Raw genomic sequence first — 19,649 nt, 5'->3', positions numbered from 1 at the left:
CTCTCCAGGTTGGTGTATGACTTTCTAGGGCTGAGTTGACATGTCTGTTTAGATAGTGTGTGGTTCTTTTACAGCACGTAGAGATTTTTAGCTGGCTGCTGAATATTTTTCTGGTAGGATTGAACAATTGCTGACCTCTGTCCTACCTGAGGAGTACCTTCTGATCTAAAGAAATTAATATAGATATGGCCTGTTGTAACATCTGACACGGTTATATAGAGGTGCATCATTCTTTCCTCCTTACAAATAAATCTGATGGGTTTAACTGGTATATCTGAACAAGATAACCAGTACATAAGTGCCACACCAGTGATGTATCCCATCATAGATGATACACTTGCAACCAGCTTCCTTGTAAGAACTCAATAAATCACTTTATCCTTCAAAAAAAAAAAAAAAAAAAAAAAAAACATTTGAGGCTCCGAGAATCAAAGCTTTTGTGGTTGGGTGCATTGTGATTTCCAGTGGTCACTACCGGTAGGAGTGGGTGGACAATGGCTTGCATCAAGTCGAAGGTTACAATGATCCGGCGTTGTTCTGCAGGATTGTTAAAAGCCAAGCTCTGTGCCATGGGGTGACAGATAATGACTTCTTGTGCTGGTCCAGATTGAGTGTTAGGATGCACAAATTGATTTGCCCAGTGAAGGTAGGAGTTTAATCTTAGCAATCTAAATTTCTGGAGTTAATGAGCTTGGATAAGAGCAGAAACTGTGTTGCTATGCCTTGTCTACACACTGGTTGGGATGGAGGAACTGCTTTGATTGCTGCGAGGTGTTGTTTTTCTGTCAGCAGTGAATCCAGAGATCAGGGCGAGTGTCAAAGTTGTTAAAAGATTTTCTTGAAACGTTATTAAAATACATTAGTCATTCAGATTGTAGTAGCACAACATACTAGGCAGGATACTAGTTGCCACCTCAGTACAAGCTAAATTAAATACCCAGTGTCTTCTGGGAAATAGTTAACTTCATTCCAGATATTTGATGTTTGAGAGAGGTGTTTGGGTTTTTCTGGTGTGTCTAGTTAGAGACACTTCCTAGTGGCTTTTTTGAAGAAAGCAGGCTTCCAGAAAAATACTTCAAATCAATCTGCCTTAAAGATCTTTCTAATTAGGGAGTTCTGTTTGCTGTTAAATAATGAAGTAAGTATTTCTTATAGCTTTTTATTGGAAACCAATTGGGGTTTATTTATTTGTTTGAGTGTATATATACTCTCTCTATATATAGATATATATGTATGCAGAGTTGACAACAAAAGCTTTTGTTGAATTAACTTCTGAATCAGCAAGTGAAGCCAGACTGGACCAACTGAATATCCTGGGATATAGGTCAAAGACAAACCAGGCAAATAATGACCTCCAGTGCCCATTAAGGCCTTGTTGGTAGGTAACAAAAATGTGTAGACAGTATGTAATTGAAGGCAGGCAGGGTAGGGTGACTAAGATGGGCCCTGGTGTTCACACACACATCAGTCACTCCACTGAGGCTGTGCTTGGCAGTGTCCAAATCCTGCTGCTGATATTATTGAATCCTCAAAGATGGCAGAGCACCATGAGGAAGCAGGCTGGTGCCTAATCGATGCTAAAGGACACACTCTGATGTATCAGGACCTCAACATCACTGCGAAAAAGTCCATTTATTTAAAGAGAAGAAAAGGCATGACACTTAACACATTAAAATGGATTGTTTCATCAATAGGTTAATAGAAAACCAGGCTGCAAGTTCACTTCCTGATCATACAGCCATACTCGTAACATGCCATTAAAGTATGAAAAATGAAAAGGGACTGGGAAAGGGTCTTTGTGTACTGGAGACGGTCTTCTCTTCCTGAGGGGTGCCAAACCTCGATTTTGCCTATTTATATGTAAATGTTTTTCAGGAAAAACAAGTTTTCTGCTGGGAAATTGTGTCTCTCTAGGTGCTGGGACTTGTTAAACAGGTCTTAAAACTGAAGAATTTTTTCATATTGAAGGATGTACCCGATGAAGGTTATTTTTAGACTTGATGAACTTTCATTTTTAGATAGATCTAACTTAGCCTTCCAGATAACATCTATTTTCACTTCAGTAAGATACATTATAAAGGATGTCACTCAGTCATCCAGTCCTCCTTTTGAGTAATATAGCATTAAAGTCTGCAGATGGCTTTATTAACAGTATATAGCTTAACAGTCTAGGGTGTTTAGGCATTTCTCTTCCAGCCTTAGTTCTTTAGCCAAAACTCAAGCTCTTTTTTAAAGACTGGAATAACTTGATGTCACTGTTCCTTTTCTGTGGAATCAGCCATTTGATCTGAGTTTCATGGGACATCAAAAAAGTTCTCTCATAAATATATGAAGAAAATTTTAAATTTATTGTACTTTAAATTATACTCAGAATTTAAAATTATAGTACTCACTATGTTGTGAGATGTTCATATCCTAAAGGGTGAGGAGCAAGTGTGGTATGGGAGAGAATGGTCTTACTCCAGATTTACCATGTGAGTTTCTTTATATACACTCTGAGCTGAATGGGGGTGGAAGACTTTCCATTTTCAAACACGTCTTAGCAGTTAATCATAATGTAACCATTGCTGTCCTTTTTAGAAGTCTCACACCCAAACTTAAAGCTCTCCACTGTCTGTGGGCAGGAGGGCTGGAAAAGGTGGCTCAGAAGGAGTTCTGGATGCTCTTCCACTTGTCAGTGTCCCCAGTGATCTCTTCCCTGCTCCTATAAAACAGTTTTTACAAAGTAGTTGTGTGCCCAGCAGTGCTGCATCATTCTTTCTTGACGAGGTAAGCTGATGCACTGGTGGGAAAGCCTACAGAAATAATTGCTTTTAGCAGATAGACGGTTCGCCCCCCAAGATGTAGAGATGTCCATGGGTGAGGAAGAGGGGACATCTCTGTTATTTCAGTCACTGTTAGGTGCCAGCAGTGTTACGGTGTGCTCGGATGTTTTATACAGTTCCTGTCTGATGAAACTCGGCTAAACGTGCTGTTGATTGAACGTGCATCTCACGCTGTGAATTCACTCTTGAGGCAAAACATGTCGATTTTAAAGAACGTGTAAAAGTGCTCTCTCCTAATGAGCATGGGAATGGAGTGGTTTTGAGCAATATTTTCTCCTAATTGTAAAATGGCAGCTGGGAGCTCAGAGAATCTCAAAGTTTGAGGCAATTCTAATAAAGCAAGGGTGTTGCCTCATATAAAGAATATATATTTTTTTACTGATTTCGCAGTGATTTGCCTGGGGGAGGAAGGGAGGACCACAAACATCAATTCCATCAATGTCTACTTGACACTCGTCAAAATAATTAAGTAATGCCTCTAAGCTCAGTGCTACAAATAACATGCTTTTTTTAAAATGAGGATTTAAGGCCATTGCATCATCACCTAAACTTTTAAAGGTGATGATGTAAAAAGGTGGTTTAAAGGTGTTTTAAAGGTGAACTACAGGCACTAAGTGATTAATACAGGCTTTTGGAGGAAAAAGAGCTCTTCTCTGGCTGTGTTTTGTTAATTATTAAATCACATTTTACAGTAGCTGTTTTGTCTAGTCATGTATCCTCTGTATAGATACTTCCTGCATTTTTTTTTTCACTTCTACTGGTCTGGTTGTGTCTATTCCGATAGCGGATCCATTTAATCTTGTCAAATTGTGTCATGTTGTAGAGACTTAAAAAATCACTCTCAGTAAGAGGCTTTCTGTATCGTCTGTGGATTGGAGAGGCTGTATAGTCCTGTGTGCATTTTCTGTGTGTAGCTCTTCACGTATTAACAGGCTTGTGCTTGTATTTTACTTCACATGCTATTTTGATGTTTCTTTTCTCCCCTTTTTCATTTTTTTTTTCTCCTTTTTCTTTATTTTTATTCTCTTTTTTTTTCTCTTCCCCTTCTGCTCTCTGGATGCAGCCAAACGCAAAGCTTGGAAACTAAACCGTGTTGGTAGCCTGCGAAATATATACAGCAGCAGCAGCACCAACACCGAAGGTAACAAACCCACCCGTTTTAGATGAACACCTCCTCTCTTACCCCTTTTTTAAAATGCTTTTCTGAAAATCGTCCTCCTTGCGTCTCTCCCTTACCCAGTGTGGGCATGGAAATCAAATTTGCCCAAAGCATGCGTGCTTTCATCTCGTGTTTGCAGAGTCATTCCAGTTGGTCTTTTCATCTTTTTGTTTGTGCGTTTTATTTTGCCATTCATGTTCCTTTCAGCTTACTTAAATTTTGACCTTTCCCTCTAGTCGTGGTGATGTTTAAATTACTTCAGGAACCCATTTTCTTCTTTTATTTATTTTTATATATATATATATTTTCCCTTTCTACGTGTGAGCACTCAATGTAATATTTCCCAAGTTATTACAGTTTTTAAAAGTGTTAGTATCAGGTGTAATGATCTGTAGCCAAATACAATAGTGTGCCGTGACATTTAAGTAACAGTCTTAATTTGTTTTGTGCAAGCCTTCTCCATAATGCTCTTTGCAGCTCTAATCCAAAGGCGAGACAGTGCCGGGTCATTTGCATGTGCTACTCTTGCTTGTAAATTCTGTATATTGTTGTATTTCTAAAGGTCACCTGGTGCCAAAGTTCACAAATTGACTTACATTGCTTTTTTTCCACCGAAGACAGCCGTCATGGCTTTTGTATAATAGCACATTGAATTTTATATTTCCCCCCCTCCACCTTCATTTGAACAACACAATTATAAACTTTTTTTTTTTTATTATTATAAATGTCAAAGGTCAGAATTACTTGGAAGCCAGGCAAGGAGAGAAAAAAAAAAAAACTCTGCCACCATCTCCAACATCATGTAAGAAGGATGGTGTAAGAAATAGGGAATGCAAAATAGGTCACAACTCAGTAGTCTCGGTATAAGGGAGGGGGATTTTTTTTTCTTCACTTAAGTGCGAACCAAATGGGTCAAGTAATCGCAAGCGCATGCCCTAACACTAATTGACTTATTTTGGAATGATTATAACTGTAATATTTTTCTTAATGTCACTGTTTTCTGGGCTGTTGATTTTAGTGATTGCCAAGCAGTGGCATTAAATCTCTTGTAAATTTTAAATTGCATGCTATTTCTGTAAACAAGTCCCTCTGTTCACATCCTGATCATTAACCTTTGGTGATTTATATCACCGTCCTTTTTTTGCACAATTACTGCTGTACTGCTGTTGGATGCCTTGCTCTCCCTGCCAGACAAAGTGTACATAGGAAACAAAAGTGTGATTTTACTGCAGCTTGTTAAGGAAGCTTTTTTAATTATAATTTTGTTTTATTTCTCAATCTAAATAAAATTATTACCTTTCAGAGCAACAGTTGCAAAACTGTCTGTTTTGATCCTTTTGTTATTAAGTATGAAGCGCCAAATATGAAATGAGAGAAGATGATTGTCTGGCAGTATTACGTTTGAGGGTGTTTTTTTCAATCTAATAGGAAACTTAACTGGATACTTTTTAATGATTTATAATTTTGTATGTATTTGCTGGTTTTCATCTCCCAGACAGATTTTTCTTCTAATCAGTGTGTAAGCATGTTTGTTGTTACAGATCTACTGCTTGAGAAGCTTGTGATTTTATACCTACCTGTTATTAAACTGCAACAGGGGGAACGAGTACAAAGAATTCTCTTGCATTTTACAGTTAAACATTTAAAATTTTTTAGGGCCTGTCTAGTTTGAGGAATCTTTTATCCTAGTGATCAAACTAAGTATCAAAGGCACCTTGGATAAACAGGTGGGAACATGTTCCTGATGGCCGTGGTCTAAAGAGTTTTGAGACCTCATCAAAATCAAATTCTGAAATGTATCTTTTTTTGGAAGTATTCTCCCCACTAAAAACTGAACATTCAGTGTCCTTCATAGCTTTGCATCTTTGAGCTGGTACCTTTAACACCTTTGTGTTAAAGCTGGAATAGCAAGACATATAAATGTCGAGTTAATGAGCATTATAAATATTAGAAGCCACATGTTTAGATAATTATGCCTTCAAAATAGAGAACTGTGATAGGAAATGACAGTTCCAGAAAAACAAATCTGATTTGGTCTGCAGTGCATGCTTGCTCAATTGCACTTAAACCTTTTTACAGACCAAAAATATTTGTCATGTACAGTTGCATTTTTGAAAACTTGATCTGGAAAACAGCCTCTCCAATAATTTTTAATGCTGGTCCTATTTTTTTGGTTTTCTGTATGCTTCCAGGTAGCAAAATCTCTGATTAAGCTGGAGAAATCTATATCTTAGGTGCTGCAACTGTTTCATAGATGCTTGGCAGGAGCAGGTATATGGATGGTCCTCAGGGTGGTGGGTCGCTTGTGCTGACAGAGGGTCACCTTTTGCTGTACACTGTGCAAAGCTGAGAGTCCCTGAATGTGGCTCCTCTCACTTGGCTGTTCAGTAGCAAAATTACTGCATTCCTAGTGGGTCTGTCCTGGTCACAGAGGAGTGAGGAAGAGGGTAGGATTTTCACAGAGATGACTGGGTGTAAGATCACAGTTGAAGGACTCGAACTTCTGAGGGCTGAGAGAAGCAGGGCATTGTACATCTATGTCCTCTGCTGATGTTCCTACATCAGTTTTGTACGATTGCACGAAATTTTACTTTATTTAATTTTAGAGTTTGGCTAAAACTCCTAGTTTTCAGATTTTGGATTTCTTCCATAGGGAGCCACTGACAAACAAAAAGGTCCTACCTGCTCCTTATTGCAGGTGGTCAGGCTTTAAGCAATACTTTGATTCTCTAGGTAGAAAATTACGTAGTATCAGTGTGTTACACTTAAAACAGACCCTGCTTTGGTTTTAAGATAGGCTGGAGTCGCTTGTACCTGCTATCATAGCAGTATTACTAAAAGACAATTACTTTTCCTGTATCAACAGACTTTGCAGCACAACGGAAAGGAGTGTAATTACAAAATTAAATGGCTGTGTTCTGCATGTTATGGTTTAACATGCGTAAAGTTATTAAATCATACTTCCCCTCTTCATGGTTACGTATGTGACATGTTAAACAGTGCTGCATCAGAGTTGCAGGCTCTCATGGAAAGCTTGTCTTCTGCATGTTCACTAACTCCTAGTGAACTAAGTATCAGAGGCACCTTGGATAAGAAGTAGTTTACCTTTTGTTTAAAAGTTACTGATGCTGTTGCTGCCATGGAGCTGTGCCTATGCAGAAAGTTTTGCTACCTATGACAGATGGAGGGGGAGACTGCTCAGAGCACCCAAGATAAGCTCTGCCCAATAGACTCTGCTTTGCAGCACCTCTCAGTTAAGCAAGCACTTCAGCTTTGAAAAACATAATTTAAAAAGTAAACCGCAGGCTTGAAATGTGTTAGGAAACACCTAATGCAAGTATAGACTCACATACTGTATGAACTGAATTTTTAAATTACTTCATGGATTTCTTTAAACCATGTTGTCTTGGCATCCAAATAAAACAATATGTACATATGGCAGGGGGGGTCTTAGTGCCTTGAGCTAGAAACCAGCCTTTCATCACTAGTTTGTCACTCACGGGTAGTGATTTAAAACAGTACCACTGAAAAATTCTTCCAGTGAAACAAAACCTTTATCAAGAGCTGTGGGCTACCGATAGCAGAGCTATATTGTCCTGATAGGGTTGATTTTCAAAACTAATTAGATTTAGACACTGGGTTTGGAAAGGGGAGAGAAGTATTAGCATAGTCATGCCCAGTGGGACATGGCACAAATATTTCCTTAATTGAGGCAGCTAATAAACATACTTATCTTCCAAGTTACAGGGATAATTTACACCAAGTGGCAAAAGGGAACAATAGTTAACATTATATAGTACGTAAATAACACCCGCCTTTGTTATAAACAAATAGTATACTGTAAACATCTAATGTTGATTGCTAGGGCACCTCGGCAGTTTTTTATTCTCATCCTTTTGAAAAGATGAAGGGTTATTAAAGAAGGGTGCTTGAGCAGAAGCGATTTTTGAGAGAGGGAGAAGGGCGTGATAAAAAGGGAGTTTAAATAGGTCTCGGTGTTACTCGAGGCAGGCTTGACTAGGTTTCAAGCTGTAACCTCAACTCTTGAAGATGCTTCACAGATGTTTGAAATACACCATTGAGAATCTTTTGGTTCTGCACTTGACTTCTTGTTTCTGGGAAGTGTTTCCTGTGTGAGTGGCATCATCCACCAGACGTGCACAATGAGTTACTATTAATTAGCAGCCATACCAGAATCCTCTGATGACAGCTACGTTGGGCAAAGATGAAAATGCACAGCCTGGCACCTAGTGAAAGAGACTGGTTGGCTTGGAAGCTAGAAGATCCAGTTTTATTTTTGATTTTGGCAGAATAGTCATGTATGCCTATGAGAAATGCCTTAAGATTGACAAGTCTTTGTTTTATACCCATGGAAAAGTAGAACTATTTTTTTGTTTAAAAGCAAACTTTTGCACTGGGTATAATTTCTGGCTGTAGGGTACCTGGTGGAAAGGGGCCCTTGTCTTCTGTTGACTTCAGTCTGTGCTTTTGGTTACCCAGCACTAGTGTAAGGTGTCGGTGACTGTTGATGTAGTTCTTATAACAATATTGAGAATAAGAGATGTGGAAAGTGAAAATTGCGAACAAACTGATACATGCACACCATTTAGAACTGCTCTTGGGGGATACCAAGAGGCGTAACTGCTTCTTGACATGTGTTTTCCCTGCGTTTAAGTAGACTTAATTGAGTTCTCTGGAACAAGTTGTAGACTAATTGTATCCTGTAGTTATTTTCAGTGTAGCTTTCTAAATCTGTTACATACAATAAACAGAGGCATTGGTACAGGAATGCAGTGAGACCATGCCTAAATGTTTGTTTTCCCTTGCACAATACTTCTAAGAAATCGTATATCTTGTTTTCTGTGAGTGGGTGGGCTGTAGCAGTGTCTTTATTTTGGTGTTAACCTGGGCTAAATGCAGTAGCTTTACTATGAAGAGACAGTGGCAAAACAGTAGGTGCAGCATAAACAGTGGTACAGTGTAGATTCTTGAAAGTGATGTGGTGGTTATGATGGTATGATGGTTTTCCTAAAATTCACTTGCATGCCCACTTCCACTAAAAAGAATCTCTTTTGCTTTAGGTTCCATGTCATCATAAACTTACAGTTTCAGCTCATTTCCCATCCTAGCCACCTCTTCCCACTTAAAAAAAAAAAAAAAAAGGCAAAACAAACAACAACAGCAGCATTTTAGATATCTCCTGTTGATAATAACTTCCAAATGGAAATTAGTTGCAGCTGGTTCTTCGCACTTTAACCCTTTGTCTGCTGGTCTTCCAGGAAATAATTGATGACTGATTGGCCCATTAACCTTTTTTTAAAAAAAAAAGTTTGACAGCCTGGACTTGTGTAATGAGGAGGGATTCCTAGTGAAATCAGGTTGATGGCTGAGTTGCTTGCCCCTGAGGATGCAAAATTAGCCTCGTGGGACCTCGTCTGCATAGAAACTGGACACAATTAGTGTAATATCCGGTGTTATTAATGTAGTTTGGAGTAATTGGGCAGGTTGATTTCGACAGGTTGATGGTGCTAAAATACTATTATAGTGGACCTTTCTATGAATAACTGTTAAACATGGAAAACTGTTTAATAAAATTTTGTGATTGGGCTCACAGGGATTTAAATAGCACAACCTATAATTTTACTGAAGAGTAAAACTGAACAATTTCATTCTGCTGCCTGGATTTTCCTGTTCATGTATGCAGTGGTTAAGGACGTGCATGTTTGCTACTCATTTTTTGTAGGCATTGCGCTATGGGTGACGTGGAGCAGGCACTGCTGCTTTGTTTCACAGTTGCGCCTACAAAAAAAAAAAATTGGTGTATTTAAGCAGAAAATGTATTATTGAACATGTTTTCAACTGATGCAGTTGCTTTTCATCTGAGCTTTTTAGGGAGTAAACCTGAAGCTTCAGTGGATATCAGAGGGTGAAGACTTCCATGTTCTCAATGTATCATCAATGATGACCAGGTTTTCAGCTAACTTAGTGATGAACTGAAAGAGTCCTTCCAGCCCAGCCTTAAAACACACTGCAGCCCTCGTAACCCACGGTGGGGCTGTACAGGGACAAACTTGCTGGCATGTTACATGGACTTTGCAATCCCGAGCCACAAAGGCTGTGTAAGGGCTGTAAGGTCTTTACAGCTTTTGTCAACGGTGTCAGCTGGTCACAGCAGAAAAGGTCAGGAGATGAAACAAGGGAGCCTTTCCTTTGGGAAAAGGAGATTTGGCTTATAAAAGAGCGACCACGGGAAATGGCTGGAGGTGTTTCCTGAATTGCACTCCACTCGCCTGAATAGCCGGGTTTGTGTCCTCTGCTGTAGGTCTCCTGTAAGCAGAGGAATAACTCCGTAGCATTTCTGGAAAACAAAGCTTGCAGAAGTACTGCTGTGAGGATGGTATTTCATCCTCGCTTTTAAATGGTACACCGGCTGAATTGCAGAGTTTCTTTTTCATAAGCCCTTCTTGGGCAAACCAGCTTCATGCATATGATTGAGATTATTGGAAAATGGGAGATAGGAGGATTCAGTGATGCTACAGCTTGATTGTATATACTTCTTTTAAGGTCTGGAATTGTAGTGCTGGAACGTCACCTAGTACTTAAATGCTGGGATGAACTGATACAGGAGTAGTGCAGAGAGACTCTCTAAAGAAAGACCATATGTACTTCTTGAGATTAGTTATGTACCGTATATTCTTTTGGGTTACTACACATTGAGAAGTCAGCCCTGCCAGTACACTGGAGAAATCTCCTCTCGTTTTCCTCTTCTGTGTCTTTGCATCACTACAGGGCCTCCTCCCTGCTTAAAAGGGAGGTGTGGGAAATTTTAACTTGAGGTGGCAAAATGACTGTTTTGTCTAGCAGGCAGCACCTTCAGCTTAGACCAAACCTTTGGCTTATATAGGAGTGGTATGGCATATGGGCAGGGGGAAGAGATGCAGGGAAAATAGGATGCAGACTGGAACAGAGCTGTGAGTGGAGGAGGGAAGGGCTGAGGGAGAGGGGCATGAGGTGCAGAAAATGTAGTGAGACTGAAGGGCCTTTGTAATACTGTGTGTTGCAGGATCCCTGCAGTAACAATACACATGTCTCAGTACCACCTGCACCTCATAATTTATATTAGAGGCTTTTCTGAACGTTTAATGACGAGCATTTGGAAATCCTCCTTTAGTAAGACTTCAGGAGTACAAAGTTTTGTCACTTAAAAGCCACTGAAAGACCTAAAAATGAATTTCCTAAAAAGAACTCTGCAGGGGGGCTGCTTCAGGTGGGATTCAGTTTTTCATGCTCTCTTCCTTCACCGTCATTTCCTGTTTTCATCAATGTAGGCTTAACTGCATATCCCTGTACCTCTCCCCACTGACCATATTGGGAGAGGTACAGGCATATGCAGTTAGAGCTCCCCAAATGCCATGCCACTTCCATGTAAGTAAAAGAGCATAACTGATGTCCTGCAGGAGGCAGCACACAGGACTGAATGTAATTTCTTTTACTGTTGAGTAGTTCCTCTTAACATCTTCCCGATAAACTCTTGAAAGCTCTGTTTGATAAATGTGCCTTTTTCCATCATTTATTCATAGCATTTTGGATAATGGTTCTACCTGTTTGTTTCTAACACAGTATTGCTAAAATGGAAAAGCAGTTGTAGCTGTACAGTTGCATCGTTTCTCTTATCTTTCTTTTCCTGCTTATCCTGCATACTGTTTTTTTAGTAAGACAGCTGCTGCAAGTCCCCTCATGCACCTGGAAATAACCTTCACCTCTATGTTTATTCTCACCTCAAGGTGCAAAGTAACCTTCTACTATTTTCTAAGGCATCATAAAAGCAGCGTAAGCACTGGCCTTGCTAGCATGGAGTTTATCAAAGAAAACCAGTTGTCCCATAGCGTGAGAAAATGACTGCCAGCGAGCAGCAGTACTGCCTTTAAAGCTAGTGCTAGATTTGTCACTTATCTTTGCACGCTTATGGATGACAAGGTAATGCAAGAGTTTCATGGCTCTGAATATATAATAAGTCATTAGCAGACAAGTGAATGTAAATTCTCTTTCTAAAGCCCATTATGGCTGATGTTCACCAGAACTTTGTGCTCTATTATTCTTTTCCTTTCATGCTTTGTGCCTGCCCTTCCCAATTCCACTCACTCTGTTTCAGCTTCCTTGATTTTTTTAATTTGACTTCGGTATCCCGTGTGTAGTTAGAGTGCATGTCCATTTAGTTCAGTTCTGCTGGTATTTTCACATGCCGTGGTCCTCTGGCCTGAATACTTGTCCTTATACTCTAGTAGCCCTAAGGATATTTCATTGACCCTTTCTGCTAGCTTCTCAGATCATTTTCTCATCTCCCGTGTCGAACGTGAATGTTGAATAGGTTGAACTGATTTTAATTCTGTATTATAACCCAGGGTATTTATGCTGTAGACAAGAAAATGTACACATCTGCTTTTAATATATCTGTGCATGTGAAAAACTGCTTGAAAGAAGTGGGTAAATTGTCAAATTTTCTGTATTGTCAGGTCTCTATAGTCCATTCTTCTTTTAGGTTATTTTGTGACACACTTTGATTTTTACATTATATAGCTCTTAGCAGGGTTTAAATCAAAATAATGCTTGCTAGCCACTTGGTGTAGACTCAATACCAAACTCACAAATGCACACAGGAACTGAATATATACCAAAACCAGTACTTTATCTGCATAACATCTGGAGAGGAAAAAATCAGTGAATCCCCAAGTTGTTTTCTGATGCATTGTGCAACTGCAAGGTAGTTGGATATATCCAGCCTCAAACCTCAGATGTCTAGAACTGCATTTGTGCGTTATGTTGCAGAAATGCTCATGAACCAAGATTGTTTAGGCCTAGCTGTCAATATCCTTAAACTTAATCTTTCCTTCCTATTGAATATTTTTTTCAGAACAAGAAGAAAACTTTGAGTTTATCATTGTCTCTCTCACCGGCCAGACTTGGCACTTTGAAGCTACCACATATGAAGAAAGAGATGCGTGGGTACAAGCCATAGAGAGTCAGATCTTGGCCAGTTTACAGTCATGTGAGAGCAGCAAGAACAAGGTATGGTACTCAGAGTAATACTGAAAATAAGTAACAGGTGGATGATCATTAAGATGAAAGCAAAATCAGGAACTCTGAATTTTAAACCTATACTCCTAGAGACATGCAAGTATTACGTACACGACAGAGCAGCCTTAGACCTGCAGGCATATCTCAGATATTTCATGACAGCTGGTGCTTGTAGCCTGTTTTAGTTTATTTTTTACAGCAATTGAATTAATAGACCTCCTGGATTATCTTTTTTGCCTTCGGTATTGCCCTTAAATTTTTGACTGAAACTTGGAGCTAGGTCATGGACTCTTCCCACAGAGAAGTAGTGTAGTGTAGTCAGTGCTGGAAATTCAGGTTTGTTTCAGGTTAAAGGTCTGCAGAAGGCCCTTTAGGAAAAGCCTGTCTCAGAGAAGAATGGAGGCAGACCCCAAACCCTAGTCAAATCTCTAATTAAATCTTCTAAGCTCCTGCATGGCAAAATTTAACTAAACATTCTGGTTGGCCTAACTGTAGATGTGCAGTAATGTTCGTCCATAGGATTCTGCTATGATGAAGTAAAATAAATCACAGAAATCAAAGCATATGTGGAATTTTTCTTTTCTTCAATTACACTGAATTGATTTTTTTTATGTTTTTTCTTCCTTAACTAATGTAACACAAAGCAAATCCAGAAACAGTTCATCAAAGCTTTTTGGGAGGAGAAGAAAATGCCCTAAGAGGAACAGGTCTTCTACTTCGCAGTGCTTTCATATAATGACAGAAGTAATCTGTTCTGCTTTCTTGTCAAAATACATGTTTAGAATCTGAGACTTCTTCAGCCATTGTTCATTTCTGGAAGGGCAGGAGAACCTTCTGCTTCTTGAATCTCTGTGTCTGCTATTCACAACTAGAGAGCAAGGTGCTGAGTGGTAGTCAAGGGAGAGAGATGGGCAATAATTGTTCAGAACTGTAGATCCATTAACATTATCCACCTAACAGTTGTCTTTAATTATTTTATATTGCAAGGGGGAGACTCATATTTTGAAATGAATGCCTGCTTTCATTGCCCTGATCTACCAGAGTAGATCAGACACCAGTAATTATCATCATCATAATATAATTTATTTCCCATTTTGTTTAAAAAAATTTATTTACTTCCACTATGTATTTCTGAGATAGAGAAAAATCACTGCTTATATGTTTTCTTGCCTTTCACGGATTTACACATTCTAATATATATGTTAAGGAAGCCAAAAAGAGGAAACTTGTACACTAACACTTCTATAAAAATCCTAATACAGAGGAGGATACAGAGTGGCTGGTAAGTAGCTTAAGGAGGTTTTTTTCTGTAAAGTATTGGTGAGGTCTCAAAACATGTCAGAAGAACTAGCTGAAATAGCAAAGTGCAGTTAGTTGGACAGGCTTATTACAGAAGGACATATCTCCACATGGCCTTACTTTAAGACCTGGTCCTCATCCTGCTTAAATGAATTCATTGCAAAGAGTCCCATCAGTTGCTACAGCTAACAATTTTCTTCTCAGAGACCCCACAAGACAGTTTAGTTGGATAGAGCTAAACTACTTGTACATCATGACAGTCTCTCTGGGTCCAAGTAGAGGTCATTGGCAAGTCATCATGGAGAGAATTTAAATGGGAGCCGTCTGATTAAATCTGACCTTTTGATGATAAAAAGGTGTAAGCTCCTTTTGCAAATCATCCCTTAGTCTTCATTAGCAAAAGCATACACATCAATAAAAGAAATTGATTTTATAAAATAATACTTACCTAATTTATCTCAAGAAGCAAACCTACACTGTGACTACTGTTCTTGTGAATAGCAGGGTTCATTTTCAAGCTCAGTTTTCCTCTGTGTGATTTCTCCACTTGTTAGAATCCAGGCTGGAGACCCCAAAACACTGGGAGCTCCTGCACAGGATGGAGAGAGCTCTGGGAGAAATCCCGAGCCGTCAAGAAGCGTGGGAGGAAAGAGGAGTCCCTGCTTGGCAGGCATGGACCTGCAGTCCTAGGAGATGCCAAAGGATCACCATTTCTTGAGAGGCAAACCAAGGACTGGAGGTTCCTTGATCACATTCATTCAACCTTGGTCTAAGCTTTGTTTTTGCCATTCCTTCAGCTGACACGTGTCATCAAATTTTGTTGGGTTCTTATTTGTTGCTTATGTCTTTCTTTAAATATACACAGTCCCGCCTGACGAGTCAGAACGAGGCCATGGCCCTGCAATCCATAAGGAACATCAGAGGCAATTCCCACTGCGTGGACTGTGAAGCACAGAGTAAGTATGGCCACATGTCTTCAGAAACTTCACCTCTGCTCCTGGGCCAAGTGAACACCTGCCATAGGCTTTGTCTTTTTTGATATTATGTTCCGTATGTTGTTTGCACATTTATTCTTCATTATGGAGTTTGCTTAATCAGACATGTTAATTTATATTTAATATGTGCTGTGTCAGATGCATCTTAATTTCATTCCCCTTGTTGTTTCACATGTCACTTTAAATGTCAGCATTTCTTTCCTTTGAAGAAATAGAAAAAGAAGTTTGCTGTTTGACATCAGTTACTTCCATTTTCCTCCTCTTTTGTGGGGAGAGGGCACATGTTCCATGGTAATATTTTCAAAGAGGTAGAGCTTGATTAGTGATTTTTTTTTGGTTTGGTTTTCTTAGAGTTACTTGTCAGAAGAAACCAAAGTCATTTCTCATTATATCTGGATACTAGAAAACTGTTTGGGATTTTTTTTTCTTCCTCTTTGTGTTTCTTTCTCTTTTTTTATTTTTTAAAACATATACTTAGTGTTCAGAAAAGTGTTCTCAAGAATACTTTGAGCTGTGGTTCACCTCACTAACCCCGGCTGAGGTCATTATTCTGGTGCTTTTTAGTTCCAGGGGTTTGCAACAAAGCCACAAAAAGGAAGTACTCTTGCTCTAAAGTAATTAGTTGTAGAAGCAGAAGGATTGAGAACTTGTGCATTTTCATTTCTTTGATATCTGAAAGTCAGAACTTTTGTGATTGTACATGGGAAATTATTCATTTATTTTGATCTGGGTATCATTGTTTTTTAAGACTTTCTGTTTAGGATTTTCACTACTGGTCTAAGGCATTCTGACATCCCAGTTCACTTTAAAATGAAGGTTCAAATGGAAGAGCGAGTGCTTTTGCATGACTAATTTGCTATCTGTATAGTTAGCAATTTAGCTGATTCAGTCATTCACCAAAAAAATGTATTATTCCCTGCCTCATCCTGAGAAGGCTTGAAGGGAAGGTGGTTAGCACATTAACAGCCATTTAAAATAAAAAAGATTTTTCCATACCATCAAAATTGGCTTCACATACAGACTGCTTTTAAGTTGCTTCTTTGTAAACTGTCAGATGTTCGTATGCTGTCCATAGGAGATGGATCAAGAACAAAGGCAGCTGCCCTGTCCCCGGCAGTTCTGCACGCAGGGATGTGAGCCCTGGCTGGGCCAGGCTTTGAGCACCAGGACAGGGATGCTGTGAGAACAGTTTGTTTCACAGGGACTTTTCACAGATGGAGAAATGATAGCAACACTGATAAATTAAGGTCTTTCCATTCCATTGGCTAGTAATACAGCATGCAATAAACAAGGGAAAATGTTGGTTTGGCTGGTATTTTAACATATACAGGCCAAAGTGACTCATATCTATTAGTGTTCTTTCATCTTGACCTGGTAGTTGTTCAGGTTTACACCAAAGCTTTGATAGTGTTAACTAAAAGGCATATAAGATGCTGTGCTGTGTATATGAGGACAGGGTCTTCAAGTGACCTAGATGTATATTTAGCTCATTTGAAGTACTCACTGCTGTCTCTGAGCAGACCACACTGGGAGTTTTACAGATTTCTGCTCTGGACTGTCTGTGGGTGGCATCTTCCTAGACCCTGCTTACTGGTCCCAGGCAGAGGGGGAATGTGTGATCCCTTCACTGCAGACGACTTCCCACACCCAGACATGTCCTTCTGATGTATCCATGATCCATTTCAGCTCTACCCAGAGTCCACACTATCCCCAAGGTGTGTGTTTCTCTTCCCAGTCATGCACATACCCCAGTATTTATGCAGCCAAGCTAGATACTTAATCAGGAAAATGACCGTGCACGGAAGCAGCACTGGGGTTTTTTCTTTCTTTTTTTTTTTAATTTTTTTTTTTTTTTCAGCCAGGTTGGTTTTCATCCAGATCACTTCATGGGTCAAGCTGGCCACGTGTGTGTGGTGCCAGCAGGAGGAATGTGCCAAGAACATGTTGCTGGGAGAGGGCAGGGTGGGACTGCCCTTTTTGGCAGCACTCAATGCTCTGCTGTGTAGCTTTGGGGGGGTGGTGTGCAGGGTGATTTTGGCATCTCAGCTGGAACCTCTTAATTTGTACTATTAAAATAGTACAAATTAAGTACAAATTCTTCTTGGTGTTTGGCCTTCCTAATTTTAAGGCCACCATCATTCCTTTTGAGAAATCAGGTATTTCCAAAGCAATGTGTCTTAAGATACAAACACACACACACACACATACGAGGTGAACCTGAGCCTGCTGTTTTTTCTGCCAGGCTTTGCTTTATTTTCTTCTCTCCCTTTCTGCCTTGTCTGGACAAGTCCTTACCCCCGGAGGATTTAGCATCACAAACACCAGCTCTCTTGTGGAAAGCTTAGGTAGTTTGCATCTTCACAAAGCCAGATGTTTGGGAGCAAAGGAATATGAGATGTTGCTGTCCCTCAGCTCTATTCAAGAGCCATCAATCTTCCACTTCAGAAGTCTCATTCTTCCTCCTTCTAGAGCTCTTTGGCTTTTTAGCACTTCATCACAGCACTTTGTTTCACCGGGGAATTTCTGCCTTGTATGTTAATCAGCAGCAGTAGTACCAGCAGCATCTGCGTGCTGCCAGCCTTCTGGCCCTTTGGCAGTCTCACACTAAAGTTTTACGAAGTCCTCTTTTTTAACATTCCCATCCCAGAGCAATTTTTAACATTCCCATCCCAGCTCTTTTAAGTGATGGAGTTTTTGCCCAAGAAGATCTCATCTCATGTTTCAGAGGCAACTGATGTTGCCTTTTCCCAGAGCATGGGAGTCCCAGTAAGACTCTGCAAGATGTTTTCACTCCTGCTTTGTCATTCACTGGCTCTTCTACCCCTCCCTTTAGAAATTCCCCCAGAGCAATCTTACACATGCAGAACTCATGAGGATTTAGTATGGCAAAACCTTTCATTAGTCACCTCAGGTCCAAGGGAATGAAGGAGACAGTGGGGAGAGGTTATTCTCCTAAAAGAGCTGTTCCAAGAGCTTCCACCTTCAAATGATCAGTCTGATTGAGGTGCAAGTGGGGAGGAGGTTTCTAGAGGAGAGCGCTAAACACCTTTAAGAATATGGACAGCTGAAAATTGTACTCTGGATATACTCAGTGATTATATTTGTGCTCTGGATATATCAGTGATTATATTCTGGACATATTCAGCTCTTCTTTTTTTTGACAAATTTTAAGTAAAACAAAGAGGGGAAACTAGCTTTATAGCACCTCTAGCTGCATTGAATAGGCTTTTTCTTTCTTTTACCATCAAATCTGGATGTGTGCATACTGGAGGAAAGCATAGTAAGTGCTTGTAAGCACTTAAAATGCCTCTGAGCATCCTCCAATTCAGAATTACTCTTAGCATCAGCAGGAAAAGGGAGCTGATTTTTTTTTTTCATCATCATCTTGAAAAAAAAGAAAAGAAACTATTCAAGCTGATTTTTGTGGCTTACTACCCACGTGTGATTTTTTTCAGTATAAATCAGTGATAACAATATTCAAGCATGAGATTTTGGAAGTGTTCAACTACATATGGGGAGAGCAAGATGCGGATAGGAGCAGCGAATTGCAAATAGGGACATCCCTGAGCATGTAGTTTACAATAACTTGCCTTAATTATCAGTGGGTAGTGATTTCTGTCATCTAGCATACATCCTTTTGAGAACCATTTTTCATGTACACACACTGAAATAGACGTCCTGAATGAAATCATGTCATTTTTTTTCCCAGAATCCATTGAAAGCTGTCACTTGTCCAAGCTCCTTATTAGAGCCCTGTCTTGCTCTGCATTATCCAGTTGTAACAAAGATCAACAAGTCTGTTTTTTCACTGCATGTCTATAATGATTTCAACACTTGCCTTTCCTAGTTCGCCACCTTCAAACTCAGCTGTGGGTTGTCAGATTGTTGAAATTTAGAATACTATCTTGACAAAATTTCATGTAACTTCTTGGGTTATTGCTTTGTTGGACTACTTCAATCATACCAGCACTATCATTTGGAAGTAGGTGAATATTTTAAAATTAAAGATACACTAGATATGCTTCAAGTACACAGAGATATTTGGGAGAGAGGTCAGGTCCTTAACATCAGTTCTGTTAGAATAATGGGAAAAAAATAAATCAGTATTTTTCCTTTTGCTTCATTCTGAGTTCGTGCCTCTTTGACCTCATTGCAGTTTTTACTTTCGTGAAGATAACCCTGGCCTTTGCAGGTCAGGGACAGAGATTTCATTCCAAATCACAGTTTGCAAATTTGAAATTATTAATCTGCTGTATTTAAGCTTTTACTAACAAATTAGTAGTGCGGGGGGGGGGG

The 19,649-nt window shown here is 39.5% G+C and overlaps 1 protein-coding gene across 10 annotated transcripts in view; it reads left to right on the top strand.

Annotated features, from left to right (window-relative positions):
• The window catches only part of AGAP1 (ArfGAP with GTPase domain, ankyrin repeat and PH domain 1), a 355,685-nt gene that overhangs the window by 296,558 nt on the left and 39,478 nt on the right, over positions 1 to 19,649 (top strand). For 7 of the 10 annotated variants that reach the window (XM_026852139.1, XM_026852142.1, XM_026852143.1 and 4 more), the window contains 3 exons: positions 3,889 to 3,966; positions 12,896 to 13,050; positions 15,224 to 15,314. In XM_026852139.1, coding sequence (XP_026707940.1) covers positions 3,889 to 3,966; positions 12,896 to 13,050; positions 15,224 to 15,314 — 324 coding nt within the window. The remainder of the gene's footprint in view (positions 1 to 3,888; positions 3,967 to 12,895; positions 13,051 to 15,223; positions 15,315 to 19,649) is intronic. The other 3 variants (XM_026852146.1, XM_026852141.1, XM_026852140.1) reach the window with 1 other exon arrangement.

This window comes from Athene cunicularia, assembly GCF_003259725.1.
Source record: "Athene cunicularia isolate RWA chromosome 7 unlocalized genomic scaffold, athCun1 chr7_part1, whole genome shotgun sequence".
NCBI lineage: Eukaryota > Metazoa > Chordata > Aves > Strigiformes > Strigidae > Athene > Athene cunicularia.
The sequence above is the reverse complement of the archived record's forward strand: the minus strand, read 5'-3'. Positions and strand labels throughout refer to the sequence as shown.